The 16,223-nt window shown below is 39.5% G+C and overlaps 1 protein-coding gene across 2 annotated transcripts in view; it reads right to left on the reverse strand.

Annotated features, from left to right (window-relative positions):
* Window positions 1-3,408: 3,408 nt before the first annotated feature.
* LOC101850224 (striatin-interacting protein 1) overlaps window positions 3,409-16,223 on the reverse strand; it is a 29,215-nt gene continuing 16,400 nt past the window's right edge. Inside the window, exons 11-21 of one of the 2 annotated variants that reach the window (XM_005112417.3) lie at window positions 13,823-13,986; window positions 13,185-13,314; window positions 11,745-11,816; window positions 10,743-10,817; window positions 10,240-10,337; window positions 9,650-9,776; window positions 9,064-9,164; window positions 8,587-8,653; window positions 7,456-7,560; window positions 6,570-6,774; window positions 3,409-5,238 (exon numbers count right to left, since the gene is read on the reverse strand). In XM_005112417.3, the coding sequence (XP_005112474.1) occupies window positions 4,985-5,238; window positions 6,570-6,774; window positions 7,456-7,560; window positions 8,587-8,653; window positions 9,064-9,164; window positions 9,650-9,776; window positions 10,240-10,337; window positions 10,743-10,817; window positions 11,745-11,816; window positions 13,185-13,314; window positions 13,823-13,986 (1,398 nt within the window). In that variant the 3' untranslated portion in view covers window positions 3,409-4,984. Of the gene's footprint in view, window positions 5,239-6,569; window positions 6,775-7,455; window positions 7,561-8,586; window positions 8,654-9,063; window positions 9,165-9,649; window positions 9,777-10,239; window positions 10,338-10,742; window positions 10,818-11,744; window positions 11,817-13,184; window positions 13,315-13,822; window positions 14,002-16,223 lie in introns of both variants that reach the window. The other variant, XM_005112416.3, reaches the window with a different exon arrangement.

A 16,223-nucleotide genomic window follows, 5' to 3' on the forward strand; every position in this document is an offset into this window, starting at 1 on the left:
GGGGGGTATTAACATGTTCTCATGCAAAGTAGAATTGTAAATGGGCTGATTTATCAATGTCATGATCATACTGTGCCGGAATAACATAGGGGGAACTGCTGCTTTTTCTTTCTTCATCCTTACTATCGTCATCTTTCCTCTACTTCGTTTGTATGTTTGTCACTCTCTCTCTCTCTCTCTTGTGAACTGCTATTTCCGGGATGCCTTGATAATCGAAGCCGACTTCGTGCTGTTGAAGCTAGAGAGGTGACCAGGGTAGTGCTGATTCCTCTTTTGGACTTCTCTGTTGACATCCACCCTCGGCGCTCATATGACTATGTTATTCAGTTGCGAGCGCCGTTAAACCTTACTGAAACTAAAACTAAGCTTCATTATCTTTTTCTCTACTCTACCACTACAAGTAAGGAAGTTCACAGAAAGCAATAGTGCGTACTGTCAGAATTGTTTTCATGTACGGAAAATCGAACTCTAAATATAATTATCCACATAATATGTAGGCCTACATGGATTGATCATTCGGATTTCCACGCTAATACATGTATTCCCTTTATAGTACATGTACAGAATGTGCAATGTCAGCTGCAGCAGTAGACTTGAATAGAATATAAGGGAAATTATACTTGTCTTAGAATTTACTAACATGAAGCTTATATTATATGAGCAGGCAGTCTTCTTAACTGCTTTGTACTCTATGATTTGAACCTCATTTTGACAGTCCGCAGCGAAATGTTCATCTTGTGGGGGCATTCGTTTACCATATAAGGCTTTGGGTAGTGTAGGTGAAAAGCTGAAATTTGATGTTGTGGACATTCCTTTGGGTTAAGACCAGAACAAATAAAAGGGTTTTTGGTTTATGTCCGTGACACACAGACATGTTAGAAAGCTCTGACACGGCAATTAACGAGGCAAAATGCCATTCTTTTATTTTTTCCTCCTCTGCACCGCGAGGTGTCGGGGAGATAGATGTAATTGCCGGATATGGGCTAGGTGGGGTTGTTGTTTGTTTGTTTTTTTTTGGTGTTTTTTTTTTTTTGGGGGGGGGGGTATATCTCACTGTGCCTTTGAATGGTCTCTTTTACTTTGATTCCACTCATCCATCTCTTTTTTGGTCTTTCTTTTGTATTGAAACTGAAACCATTGAATTTCATATTGTAGGCTTTTGTTGAAGTTGGCTGTTGTGGCCCCATTCTCTCATGTCTTGTCCAGACCATCTTATACCATTTGACACCACAAAAACTGAAGATGTATGGAAGTGGAAGGCGTGAAGCATATTCTCCACATCCAGCGGCAGTTGTAAGTGGGTTTAGTCTGTTTCTGAAAAAACTGTACTGTACCAGTATCAGGAATATAATGGAATAGTTGTCAAGATTTCTTTGTTTTTGATTATATATTATAAAAATTGAATACCTTTTTCAACGAAGGTTGGTTGGTTGCCATGAGGCTTGTATCGGAAATTCTATTTTCTTTCGATTTACCACTGGTATCATTGTTTTGGAATAAACCATGTTCAGTTCAAGCAGACTTCATTGTAGTTTGTAGTTGGCAGTGGTTGCTTGGAAAGCCGTGTGGCTGAGCCTTCTTCCCAATCACTAACAGTTTCCTTTTACCTATTCCCAACATAGTCAGTACACATTAGTGCAGTCTTTCTGTATTTTCCCATTACTCAGTTCAACACCTCTCAAGATGTCAATAATTAATAAATAGACTGTGATCACAGATCAGGGGAGTCCCTTACAAAACAGTTCCGTTGAACACATTACCGGGCAAGTACTCCTCCAGAAATTGTGTCAGCTTTGCGTCCAGGTAAAAGCTTCATCCCTCCCCACTCTACTAAACCATCCTCAAGGAAGTAAAAGCAATCAATAAAACACTGAAACATCAAGGGAATAGTCATGGGTGTGTCCCTTTCCCCCCTTTGCTCAGGTTCACGTAAATGCACTCCTGTGGGTGGTTGGCAGGTGCTCTGGGGTGGTTTGCTCCTCCCTTCCTATCAAACATCTATCGCTCTAATCTCCCCTCCTTCTATTATGTGTATGTTACTCTCTTGTAACACCTCTAATCTTCGGCACTTATATGACCTAATTCAACTAATTGTGTTGCAAGTGCCGTGAAACTCTTACTAAAACATAAAACAATGCACACTCCAAGCAAATGCATGCTTAGGAGCCCTCCCGAACATCACACATTTAGGTGGAGACTACCAGTACAGTACTAGTAAGAGGAGGCAGAACATATGAAAGAGCAAATTCAACAAGGTATAAAAACAACTCAAATCACTTTTAAAATACAATGCAAACAATTTAATAATATACAAATAATAAGCTCTAATCATTCCACAATGCTTACTTCTTACATACACTGCCACAATGGAAATAAATAAGTGAGATTTTCAATTTTCAATAAGAAGATAAGGCGAGCTAAAGAAGACGGCAAAATATCCACAGAATCATTTCACTTTCACTGAAACAAAAACTTATATTGAGTCAGAAAAGACAAAAGAAGATAACAAGGAAGGAAAAAAAGAATGATCATGTATTACTGTTCTCTGCATCATACAATGAAGATCCATTATGTCTTAGTTAAGTATCAAATACAAATATAGGTGGTTGAAAGGTGCTCTTGTGTGGTTTGCTCCTTCTTTCCTATCAAACATCTATCATCCTTATCTCTCCTTCTTTTCTATGCATGTCACACTAACACCTCTAATCTTCAGCACTTACAGTATTATTAGGACCAATTTGTGCTGAAAGTGCTGTAAAACTCTTACTAAAACAAAATGCTTGCAAATAATAAATCCTCACAACAACAACAACAACAACAATAACGTGCTCTTTCAAGGAAGAAAGGAGAGCCTTGGAAATGGCCAGTGACTGGACTGACATAGAGTGCAATGCATCCAACTCGGTCGCTATCTTCACCGACAGTCAATCGATATGCATGGCACAAGTGGGAACATCACCATCCCCCGACCAATTGCGACTACGCATAAATAATGCAACACCTCAACCCACGATTCAGTGGATCCCTGGTCACAGCGATATCCTCGGCAACGATCTCGGTGACAGTAATGCCAAACTGGCAACAGCGCTGCCGGGTCCTGGCCGCCAAATTACTTATGAACAACACATACAACATGTAAACTCACGTTTCAATGATATGATGCTCATGTTTTCGTAACCAATTTTTGAGTGAAATCAAATATAAACATGATGCACTATTATTAAATAATTATGGGACTAAAAATTCAAAATACCGGTAGCATAAATTACGAAGGATCAAGTTCTAACTTGGTTGTAAGCTGTCAGCATTGAGATGTTGGTCAGTAGATTGTCATGATATTGAGTTTACACTGGACATAAAGTCATTTAAGTTATATTTACACTTTGCTGATTTTTTTTTTGAAAAATCGATTCAACGCTCTTGTTCAATTTTGAGTCAGTGTTAAAAATTTCGTGCTGATTGGTGGGTAACTTTTTAAATTCAGTTTTTTAAAAGTACCCAGTAGGCCTACCTATGATTTTGTACTTCCACATAGGCCAAAAAGTAGGGAGCCACAAGGGAAAAATTTTCTGGTGAATTTGGCAGAATAAATGTGTTAAACTAGCAAAACAAATAAATATGAGACTTAAATGAACATCAAAATGAAACTTGCACTGGACTAAAACTTTAAAACTCTCCATAACTCATCGAAATGACATACAACACTTTTGATTTTGACTCAATAATAGCAGTCACACAATTACACTGTGGAAAATTTCCAGTTCAGAAAACTAGAGCACAAAAAACCATTTCCAAATACCTTGCTGCACAGATATATATAAGAGATTCTTTTACACATGACAGAAAACTTACAATGACCTAGGATTAAATAGCTACCTGACTTCTTTGTTAACCATTTTGATGATGAGAATTTCATAATTTGAGGGAGCTCTCAGAAAACCAGTTGGAAGGTGCAGAAGATTGTTTCGAGTTACCATTAAAAAATTTCACAGAAATTTTACTTCTGTAAAAAGCAAATTTTATGAAGTAAGGAAAAGATAACCGTGAGCCTTGAACCTTATACTTCAGTCTCAGATGACTTTTGGGGCACCAAAGATGATTGGGCAACCACTTTTCTCCATCCCTCTCTATTTTCTTAATCTTCACTTGAAGAGATTTTACTAAAATACTATTCGTAATGTTTTTCAAATTAATCTTCACTTGAAAATATTTTACTGAAATAATGTTCTTAATGTTTTTCAAATTATTCTAATGATACGCTTTGGAAACTTTTGTGAAAATATGGAAATCTTCACTCTTGTGGATGGATACATTAAGTGCAAAATGATCAAGAGAGATCTTTTCAGAATGCAAAAATGTCGGTTCAGAAAATGTTCCCCTTCCAGCAGGTTTCCGCACACAAGAAATCTTGAAGGGCAATTAAAAGCTATATATATAAAATAATATTTTGACCCCTCGACTATCCTTGTGCATCTTGCGATGCTAACAAGAAGTCCTTCTAAAATAAACTGCAAAGAACACTCTTTTTGCCTGTCAAGAGAAAGGTTTATAGTAAATTATTTACAATCACCATTGTTGAGAGACATGTAATCCCGACCAATAGACAGTTAAGTTTAAAATTTGACATTTTAGGAGTCCATTGCACAATTTAGATCATTTAAGAGGCGGGCTTCTCACCCTGTCTCTGCCGTCTTTATGCGAACCTCATTACATATTAACCCTATCCATACGCCGTGTTTAACTATTGCATCCATATGACGTGGGGAACTCTCTTTCCAAAGAGGAAATTTACTCGTTAATCCGATCAGTACGCTTTGCATAGCAGTCTGTAAAAATGATTTGTTGAGAAATACTGAGTTTCAAAGAGATCTTCGTACTAAAAGTATTCTAAAATGTGAAGAATACAACCCTGGGGGTACAAAATGACCCCAGGGCGTACGGATAGGGTTAAGCAGAACATTCAGTTGCATCCCCACTACATCAGTTATCTAAGCATGACCTGGTCCCAGTCGATCTGCCGGCCGTACACCTCCATGTCCAACCAGCGCTCGTAGTTGATCTTGAACTCGGGGCTCAGCGGCATGCTCTGGCCCAGCAGGCTGAGAATGTTGTTGTCCACGGGTCGGAAGTCCGACTCCGTCCCGCCCCCGCTCACGTAACGGCGATTGTTGAAGCGATCAACGCATGCTCTGAGAGCACATTCCTCGGCCTGAAAGTCCCAGGGACGAGCGTCCATGTCTGGGGAACGCATTGAGATAAACAGGTCATGTATATCCATATTATATCATATTTACACATTTCGCAAATTCTGACCGTCTACTTTTAACTCTTTTTATCCTAGCCGTACCCCCACGAACTCTGTACCAGTCCTGGGGCCGCCGCGCCGTATGAGTCGGAAGTCAGTGCGTATAGTTCAAAGTGCTGTATTTCTTACATTTACTCTAAGATTTTAAGAAAATTTGGCATTTACGTTAGAAATTGAATGTAGTTTTTATAAATGTACGTGGTTAGGAATTACACCAATATCACAATGTAGATTTTGAGGTGTATTTCACCCTCGAACTTGACCCTGATTGCCGCGCCCACGACGTCCCAGTGGATTTTATATATCTAGATCTAGCCCTACCCATCGAGCACGAATTCCAGTACTGACCCCTTACCATGATCTGAATCGCTATTATATGAAACTAAGTCCTGTTTCTTATCATCCACAATGGAATTTACGGCACTTATTTCAGAGTCTTTTTCATCAAATTAGTACCATTCCCCCTCACAACCCAGCGCCACTTCAAAAAGTACTTTGTCGGTCGTGAATGTGCGTTTTCGAGACATCTTTCAAGCTTCTACACCCATCAAAAACAAAGAAACCACTGTTCATTGGAAAATTAAAATATTCAGACAGAGCTAGCATCGCCGTATTTGCATATTTTGGTAATTACAAGCAGAACTAGCTTCTTTGACGTGACCGTATCGCTGTTCCCAGAATACTCTAGCCCGGACTGGTCCTCGTTACGAGTGTACTCGTAGCCCGGATAAAAAGAGTTAAGCTTGCCAAAATATTGCCATATATATTTTTGTTTGAAAACCATTCTTCTACTCAAGGCAGGACCAAAACTAAGGTTATACTTTTGTACAAATTGAGACATTTTCTGTACAACTTGAAAGAAAATAGAAGCAGAGCAAAATAATCCTGGTGCAGTTGTAAAACCAAAAACTATTATCATACACAGCCTTACTCCCTTGAGATGGGGGGGGAGGGGGAAAGAGAGAGAGAGAAAGAGAGAGAGAGAGAGAGAGAGAGAGAGAGAGAGAGAGAGAGAAAGAGAGAGAGAGAGTATGTGCCTGTGTGTGTGTGTGTGTGTGTGTGTGTGTGTGTGTATATGTGTGTGTGTGTGTGTGTGTATATGTGTGTGTGTGTGTGTTGTTGATGTTGACAAGCGCATGTGCGTATATATTTTGTCTATTTACTATGCAACAGCAAAGTTTCTCTTTGTGGAATCTATAAAATCTTCTCTCATCTTTCCCAAACCTGAAAAAAAAAAGATGCTTTGTTTTTATTGCGTACTCACCATTGCCATAAGCCCAGTCATCCCCTAGCCTGTGTCGTACTTTCTGGTAAATGGCTGACATGGTCTTCATGTTGGACTTTCGCCACTGGCGACCTAAGTACTTCGTCTGCATTTTCAGCAGCTTCAGGATGTACAACTGCATCATGGGATGCCGCACCTTGAGGGCACGTTTTAGGATCGGCGCCGACTTGAACACAACAAGCATCTGCAATAGCACAGAGATCACATATCCTCAGCAAGCTGTTCAAATGTTCTAGGCCCAGAAAGCAAAATTATTTCAGGAAAGGGACAAATAGTGTTTCATTCTTTTTGATAAGTGAACCCAATCTATGTAACTTTACTTGTCTTTTAAACATTTAGGTTTTCAACTACACAAAATACCTCTTGAGCACATGCAAAGTTTACCATCGATATAAGATAAAATGAACTTTGATTAACGTAGGACTACCACTGATTTTGCCCAAATAGCACTATAGAAGGACGGTTTGGACTATTTTTCCTGAAAAAGATTATTTCCCAGTATGTAAATAGACATTCGGCATGCCTGATTTTCTTCAAGACTATGGTGCTTTCTAGTAATCATTTTTTAGCATATCTTCAACATTTTTAAAAATAAAGATGCTTGAAAACTTAAATTTCCCAAAGTTCTGGAAGCTTTCAAAAAATTGATTTACATATTATACAAATAGTGGGGAGTTGTCCACTTGTCGACTTTTTCTCCTATAATTCCTCCCTCTCACCCCCTGCCTAACTTTAAGGCACACACAATGAGAACATGGTAAACAACAAATTGCATCAACAATCCAGCATCCAACAATGTACACTGTTTTAACCCTTACAGCACTGGGCTATTTTTAGAAGGGAAGTGAACAGCTTCTTCACTCACCATAGTCCGAGAATGTTTCCACTTGGTCAGTTTGTTGAGGATGCGTAGAAGGTTGATGCAGGAGAAGATGTTCCTCCAACAGTGGGGCTGGCTGTCACCGCTCTCCTGCAGGGACACAGGGTCAAAGAGGGTTTACTTTAATTTAGTTTTAGTAAGAGTTTTACACCGCTTGCAACATAAAGAGGTCATATATTTCAATGTTATTTCATTGAGCATTTTTTTGGTAGAAAAAGGAAAAGCGCAGTATAAATGCTATTTATTACTATTATTATAAATATGTCAAAGAATTAGAAATGTTTCTATAGAATAACATACAAATAAAAGAAGGAGGGGAAGGATGATAGATGTTTGATGAGAAAGAAGGAGCAAACCATACCAGAACACCTGCCAATAGTGCTGGGCGGCTAGGTTCCCGATTATTGAAAGCTAGGAATCGTAGGAATCGACTCCGATCCCAATTACTTACTTTCTAATGAAGTGATTTCTTCCGGTGGTTACCTGGTTGGCTCCGAACATCTTCAGGATTTAGGATGACCTATATTTCGGAACACTCCGAAGCATCAACTTTTATTTTTCAAAGATAAATTCTTTTAAAAAAGAAGATTTTAATGATTAAAGTAACTGGTAACCGTTGGGTCTCGTGAAAGGGAACTTTTCTTTCCTTGCATTAATCGTGGGAATCGGTTCCGGAATTGATTCTTCGCCCAGCTCTACCTGCCAAACCACCCATTTTTTTATGGATATCTTGAGGATATGAATTCTACGAGCTTGCAGGCTCATAATTTCATTTCTGCTCCCCTATTGGTTGATTATTTTTTGTTTCATTTCCCAGTCAGGTAACAAAAATAATGAACCAAGTGTCAAAATGAAATCATTTGTCTACAAGCTCTTAAAACTGATATCTTTAAGATTTCCATTCTGTTACTATTTTTCCTCTCCCGAAGACTTCAATAAGCCTGATGGTTCAGGAAAGAATACCTGCTGCTACATCGCCAAGGTGAAAGTAGGTCACATTATCCCTATCCCCTGTTGCCGCACTCAACTAAAGCTGTGAAGCCATCACTTATTGACCAGAAAAGAAATTATCATCTTGCAATTACAGAGCAAGCAAACTCTTTACAGTTCACTCACAATGTTCTCAGCGGTAAGCTCCGGTTGATCTCCAAGCACATTCTCTGGGAAGTCCAGGGCCGGAATGCTGAGGATGAAAAACAAAAAAATTAGTGACAACTTAAGAAAGACTCTCGAGTGCAGACGACTCGAACATGGACCACTTTCACATTTATGGCAACTTAGAAGAAAAATAATCTGTTTAATGAGTCTTGTAAGGATCCATGTTTGCTCTATCACCTCTTATTAAAAAAGAAAAAAGAAAAAAAAAACCCAAACAAGCAAAGAAATGTGGTTGGGAACATGCTCGCAATAGTAGTCAAAATAGCTTTTTAAAATAAACTCAACTGCGTCAAGCAGAAGTAAGTTTATCAACAAGCAACAGGACACAACATGAGAAGAGTTGTAATACATACAAACACATTTATAAATAAAGCCCTAAGAAAGACAACATAGAACAATGAGGTACAGTATTGTTTCCACAGACTAAACACCAACCTGTTTTTTGCATTGACATAGGCCACGATATCCTGGTTAAAAAACTTGAGCACCAGAGGTATACAGTTGGCAAACACTAAGTGCTGGCTGGTAAACTCAAACTGTTGGTAGAGTTGCAGAGAAAAAAGAAGACTTCAATGACAACAACAATAGAATAATAATAATATATGGCATTTATATAGTGCCAACCCTGATTAAAGAATGAGACTTAATTTTATTTAAATGTTTACAACTCAACAGAAGATATACAGGGCAACATGCAATTCACCTATTGTGGTAAGAAATGTGTAGAGGATACCATTCTCATGTTCTTTGATAACAACTATAATCACATAGACACACCAGGAAACTATTGCAGGATACTTTTTGTTAATTTTTTACCCGCATTCAACATAATTCAGACCTACATAATGGTTTCAAAATTAACTGACACGAACATGTTACATGAGCTCATCAGGCTCACACACCCCATCATCGCACATTACTTCTAGTCCTGTAGTGTGCACAAGTCGTTAAAACTTTCTTGAATCTAGGCATGTGAGGGTGAGTGCTGGATGGTGGGGTGTGATAAAAGACAGACAGTCACCTGGTACACATGATTGAGCTTGAAGTGTTTCAGCAACAGTAGCAAAAGGCCCGAGATGGCTTTCACGATGATCTCCTTATGGCGGTTCACATCAATGCCCAGCTTCATCGACATCAGCACTGTGGTCCTGTCACAAGGGAAAAAAAGGTTAAAAAAGAGTTTCAAGTTCAGTCCTTCTCTTTCCTCTTCCTTACTATCGTCATTTTCCTCTACTTCTTTTGTATGTTTGTCACTCTCTTGTGAACTGCTATTTCCGGGGTGCCTTGATAGTCGTAGCAGACTTTGTGTTGTTGAGGCTAGAGAGGTGAGCAGAATAAGCCTGATTCCCCATTTGGACTTCTTTGTTGACATCCACCCCTTGGCGCTAATATGACTTTATGCAGTTGCGAGCGCCATAAAACTTTACTTAAACCAAAAAAATCCCCAAAGAAGGAGCCCCTATCTACAAGTTAACCAGAAGAAATCTGGCCCTCCGTATGTCACAATAAAGCGCCAGACTACTACACCACAGATGTTGGTCTGATGCAGTCAGTGTGTGTTGTGTGTAAGGTGTTGTCAAGTTCATTTACGGCATTGTCAAGGTCACTTACGGCATCTCATCCGGCAGAACATCAGACAGAATGTTGATAGATTCAGTCTTGGCCTTCGATGTCGGTGCAGCAGCCAGGAGCAACTTGAGCAGAGCAATCTGGCAACACAGAGAAAAAGCAACATGATGATTTGTAGTTTTAGTAAGATTTTAATGGTACTTACAACACAAATAGGCCATATGAGTGCCAAAGATAAGAGGAGTTACTAGAAAGTAATATATACTAAAAAAGGACAAGAAATAAGGACAATAGATGTTTGATAGGAAAGAAAGAAGGAGCAATATGACAGAAATATGCATTTTGGGTCCAGAACTGAAAAATCACTGAAAATGAAATTCTGTAGGTAGGTGTTTTTACGCCCTCACAGACACAATTTAGATCATTTAGGAGATGGGCTTCCACCCTACCTGTCAGGGCCAACCCGGGAGGGGGTGGGTGTCGAAATTTATTTCTACCCAGAAACTGTACAATCTCATTACTTGACAGCTACCCCCGTGACTCACCATGTACTGAGGCAGATTGGACAGCATGGCGTGGTACAACCTCTCAGCCGGTGTGCTCTCCACATCTGTTTCAGGCTACGGATAGAAGAGGAAAAAACAGGGGTTGTATGTTTAATTTCGTTTTTTTAGTAGGAGTTGTAATGCACTTACAACACAAATAGGCCAAATAAGTGCCAACGATTAGAGGTGTTACTACTACAGAGTGATATAAAAAGAAAAGGAGGTTGATCTTCAGAGCGCGCACAGGACACTTACACACCAACAAGCACATAAATAGAGGAGGAGAGATAGATAAGAATGACAGAAGTTTGATAGGAAAGAGAGACCGTTGAACATCTTCTCCTTCACCCGCCCAAACCTGACAGTTCTTCGACGCAGGCTCCTACACACACCTACAGACTTACAAAGCCTGCTCTACTCTGGTGCTGACCAGATGACAAGGACATGTAGTTACTTGAGGGAGGCATTGCGCTGCCAAGAGCGAAATGCTCGCAGCTAAAGGGATTTGAAAACAACAACAAGAAAAGGAGGAGGAGAGATAAGGCTGACAGATGTTTGATAGGAAAGAAAGAGAAAACCGCGCCTGAGCGCCTACCAACAAACAAGATTTTATGGAAAGAACAACATACAATAAAAAGGCAAAATGCAGCACAACATGGACAAAAACAGGATATAATATTCAATTGCTTCTCTCTGTTTTAGCAATGTTTTATGTTTCATTATCCAAACACATTAAGAAGCAAGACAACCATAAAGCAGTGACTAAAAGCATCATTTTTTTCCAAACACACAAAGATGAAATAAAATGAGATCAGTTTTGTGTTTTCTAGTGAATTGAAAAAAGTATTTTCTATGAAGAGGAGGCGGGGGAGCGGGTTGGAAGATGATTTATTGCTCTTCTGGTGGGTTTTAGCTCTTCTACACAAGAAAGACATCTCTGATGTATACATCAGCAGCTCATCACACCACTGCTTGGTCACTCAGAAACCCAAACATGCTCACCTTGGACAAAGGATTCCTTGCAATCTCTTCCTCTCTCTTGATCTGAACCTCAGACAGTGACATATACAGGTGCTGAGGGAAAGAAAAAAGAGAAAACAATTAAAAAGAAATAGGGTGCTTTCTTCTGCTTTGTAAAATATAATAATACAACATTTTACAAAAATGAAAACCCTTTAAAAGTATTACTGTAAAGCCCTCTTGAACAGAACATGGTAAATCCAAAAACAGTGGTACCGGTATACCAAAAGAAAAGAAAATCCCACATCTTTTTTTTTTCCTATTTGAGCTCTCCGTCTAAACTGAAAACACAGCTCAATTGAAGAAAACCCGGTGGTCCCACAGATTTCGGTCTAAGCGGACTCCATTGTATGCATTTCCCGACACCCTAGTCCCTATACACCTTATACCCAGCAAATGTTCCAGAAAGTCGTTGAATCTTTATTTTATACATTTGAGGACTGCCAGATCTTCTTTCACAGAGGGACTAAAGCTTCCATTTTGGCACAATTTGATATTTCTAGGACAAAATAGGATATGTTAGACGGAAACAACAAAATAATAAGGCTACTACGCATTGCTGGGTCAGATCTTTAGTTTGTGCGAGGAATATGATAGACCCTAATGATGACTCAAAGTAGAGTGTCGTTACTTCTACGATTGGTTCACTTACAAAATATCAAATGCAGCCTCCACTCCGACATATACACATTCTAATCTTTTTAAAAAAACCAAACTTCCATATCTACCCTCGGGCGTCAGTATTGCCTGTGGGTCATTATTTCATTATTGAATAAACAAGAGAAGATAGCAGGTACGAGCTGATTGGTTCCAACTGAGAGTCACTTTTTTACAGTCTCACAATGCTCGGCTACTTTCAAGGAGACAACTCTGTACTTTCTGGTCTTACAGCTGAGCAAAGTCGGGCACAATAACCTGACCAATGCCCCCAAAAGTACAATCTAGATTATTTGACTAAGATTTTTACTTGTCCGTGACTTCTTCATCCGACAATGTTAAAGCCATGTAAAATTCAAAACAGACAGTGCCGTCCGTGCTCAGCTCATTATGAATTCAAAACTTCATTTTCAACATCTTTTTCAAAAACCTTATTATATACTGCTGATGTTAACCATCTGTGCCGGTGGTCCGTGGTTGCTCATTATGAATTCAAAACTTCATTTTCAACATCTTTTTCAAAAACCCTTATTATATACTGCTGATGTTAACCATCTGTGTCGGTGGTCCGCGGTTGCTCTGGTGTGATTTGCCCCTTCTTTCCTATCAAATATCTGTCTTCCTTATCTCTCCTCCTTCTTTCCTTTGTACGGTGCTTACTCTACAGTACCACCTCCAATCTCCAGCACCTATACGACCTAGTTGTGTCGTAAGTGCCATAAAGCTCTTACTAAATCTAAACAAACCACCCCACAGCAGTGTTACCTGTTTCAAAACTTTGACTCCCTCGTGTATGGGCTGGGGCAGACCAGCCAATGAGTTGTGGTCGTTCTTCACCTCAAAGCCCACAAACTTCTGACGGGTGTGGTCCAGGAAATTCTCCAAGTCCTTTTGCCTGTTCAAGACAAGAAATCAGTACAGATAACAGAAACAGCTGCAAACATACAAGTCAGTTGCACTGCAGGTTGAAGAACCAGCGTTCAACTACCACTGGCAACTAGCAGGGGAACGCAAAGAAGAAAGAAGAGTACGGATAACAACTGCCGGAAAAATTACGTCCACCGGGAAGACAATGTAAACCAAATTACAAAGGCATTGAAAGAAGGTATTTGTTTAACATCAAAGGAAGAAGAAGAAGAAGAAGAAGAAGAAGAAGAAGAAGAAGAAGAAGAAGAAGAAGAAGAAGAAGAAGAAGAAGAAGAAGAAGAAGAAGAAGAAGAAGAAGAAGAAGAAGAAGAAGAAGAAGAAGAAGAAGAAGAAGAAGAAGAAGAAGAAGAAGAAGAAGAAACATAAGAAGAAGAAGAAGAAACATAAGAAGAAGAAGAAGAAACATAAGAAGAAGAAGAAGAAGAAGAAGAAGAAACATAAGAAGAAGAAGAAGAAACATAAGAAGAAGAACTGACCTGACTTTGGGCTTCCATGGCAAGGTCCTGTGTGGCACGGTGGGTGTGGCGGGGCGGGGCGGGGTGGGCGGGGAGTCTTCGTCGCTGTTGGACTTGAGGCCGTCCATGAGGTCATCGTCCTCGTCGCGCGACAGGCTGGCCTCAAACGAGTCGTCCAGGCTGCTCTGTTTAACCAAACTCTGAGATAAGTTTCGGCGCCGGCCAACAGACAGACGGACGAACGAGCGAGCGAGCAGCAACGTTGAAAGAATAGGGAATGGATTTGGGTTGGCCATGGGACGTTGACCCGAGGGACGGACAGGGGGTTATTTGGGGGGAGAGGGGAGGGATGGATTGGGAGGCGGAGAGGGAGGGAAAGGGAGGGGTGGGGATGGGCAGGGAGGAGGGTGTCGACGGAATGTAGGAGGAGGAGGAGGAGGGAATAGGGTGGACGGGGACATCCAACCAGCCAGCCAGTCAGCAAGCCACACAAGGCAAGCAAGCGAGAAGTGGTAGGGGAAAAAAGGAGAGAAGGAGAGATATATAAAGAGAGAGAGAGAGAAAAAAAAGAGAGTGAGACTGCAATTGTTACACACACCAAACAGCTGACCTACACTGGTCTGACGGTGATTTTAATAATGCCTAGTATTCTAATTGTAGCAATAATAGTAACAAAAAAAAAAAAAATTGAAAGAAAAACAAAATGCCAGTGAGGTAAGTAGCCATACAATTATTATAAGAGTTTTAAAAAAGTAAGCAAATTTCAAAAGTGCATATTATAGTGGAAACTGCAATATCTAGGGAAAAACTGGATCTTCATCCATCAGAATAAAAGGGGCTGCAAGAATAGGAGGGCCACCCTTGATTATTTCTTTTTTAGTTTGTAAGTGAACTACAATTCTTAATTTAAAACAAGCATAGGGTTATGTTATTCAATTTGGCTACACAGTCTCAAGTCAACATAAAACAGTCTAAAAAAATAAATATATAATAATAATAAAGCCTACTTGCTACACACTAATTCACTGTAAGGTACTTTCATCACTCAGTTTAATGGCCTCTTGTGAGTTAATCCTGCATACATGTCTACGTCATTATTGAGAAACTCAAGGTATATAATAATATTCACAAGAAACTTCATACCTTTAAGAACTAACACACTTATATACCATATGCACAAGGGGAAAAAATCCATCAAACTATTCTTTTCAAAGATGAGCAGAAATAGCATTCAAGAATATATTCCAAAGCACGACACTCATACCATAAACGATAAATACTAACCAAAATCTCTGCTCTCGTTTCCTATCCTTTTATATGATTCAATAACAATCAACATAACACGTACCCACATCGCTCAAAACCAGATGTAAACAAGAGAAATAAGACTCTCTATCTCTGTTGCTTATTGATGTTGTTGTAGTTTTCAAATCCCTTTAGCTGCGAGCATTTCGCTCTTGGCAGGGCAATGCTTCCCTCAAGAAACCACATGTCCTTGTCATCCGGTCAACGCCGGGTTGCTTATCGATAGTGATGTGTGTCTCAATCTCTTCTCATAACATTAACATGTGAACTTTGATGCTTGAAGTCTTACACTGATGGAAGATATACCATCATACCTGTCCAGAGGATATACCTCAAAATAAAAGACACTAGTTCCTTTCTTTTTCTTTCACACAACTAAAATGCTCATCACTTGGAAAAACCTCAGAATGTTCTGATCAAATGTCTTTAACCCTATCCGTACACCCTGGGGTCATTTTGAACCCCCAGGGTTGTATTCTTCACATTTTAGAAACTTCTAGTACAAAGATCTCTTTGAAACTTTCAGTTTTTCTAAAAAAATCATTTTGACAGGCTGCTATGCAAAGCGTACGGATTGGATTAACAAGTAAATTTCCTTGTTTGAAAGTGGCGGCACAGTTCCCAACGTCGTATGGATACGATAGTAAAACATGACGTACGGATAGGGTTAACAAACTGATCCCCTACACACATTACTGAAACGACCAAGACAACAAACCCGCCTTCCTTCAAAGCCTCTCCAATTAAAAGGATATTAATTTTTTATAACACACGTATGCATATTGAAAAGAAACAACCAACAACGTATTCAGATATCCTATAGTTTGGCATTCATCTTTCTTCAATAGTATCACATCAATATGAAATATTCAGTAGGTACACATCTCCATGCACGAGTATCCACGATAAAGAAAAGCCTTGTGCTTGTATCAATTGTACCGAAATGGTCTCAAATATCCAGACTTTTCAGTTCCCCTGTCAAATTAGTCTCTAAATCTTATACATGTACACATCTGTTATGAAAAGATATTTCTTCTCACAATCTAGATACTTAGGAACAGATGAAATTTAGGTTGAAACCAACTTCCTCTACCCCCTCCTTAAGTAAACCACCCCC

This window comes from Aplysia californica, unplaced genomic scaffold, assembly GCF_000002075.1.
Source record: "Aplysia californica isolate F4 #8 unplaced genomic scaffold, AplCal3.0 scaffold01266, whole genome shotgun sequence".
NCBI classification, from domain to species: domain Eukaryota; kingdom Metazoa; phylum Mollusca; class Gastropoda; order Aplysiida; family Aplysiidae; genus Aplysia; species Aplysia californica.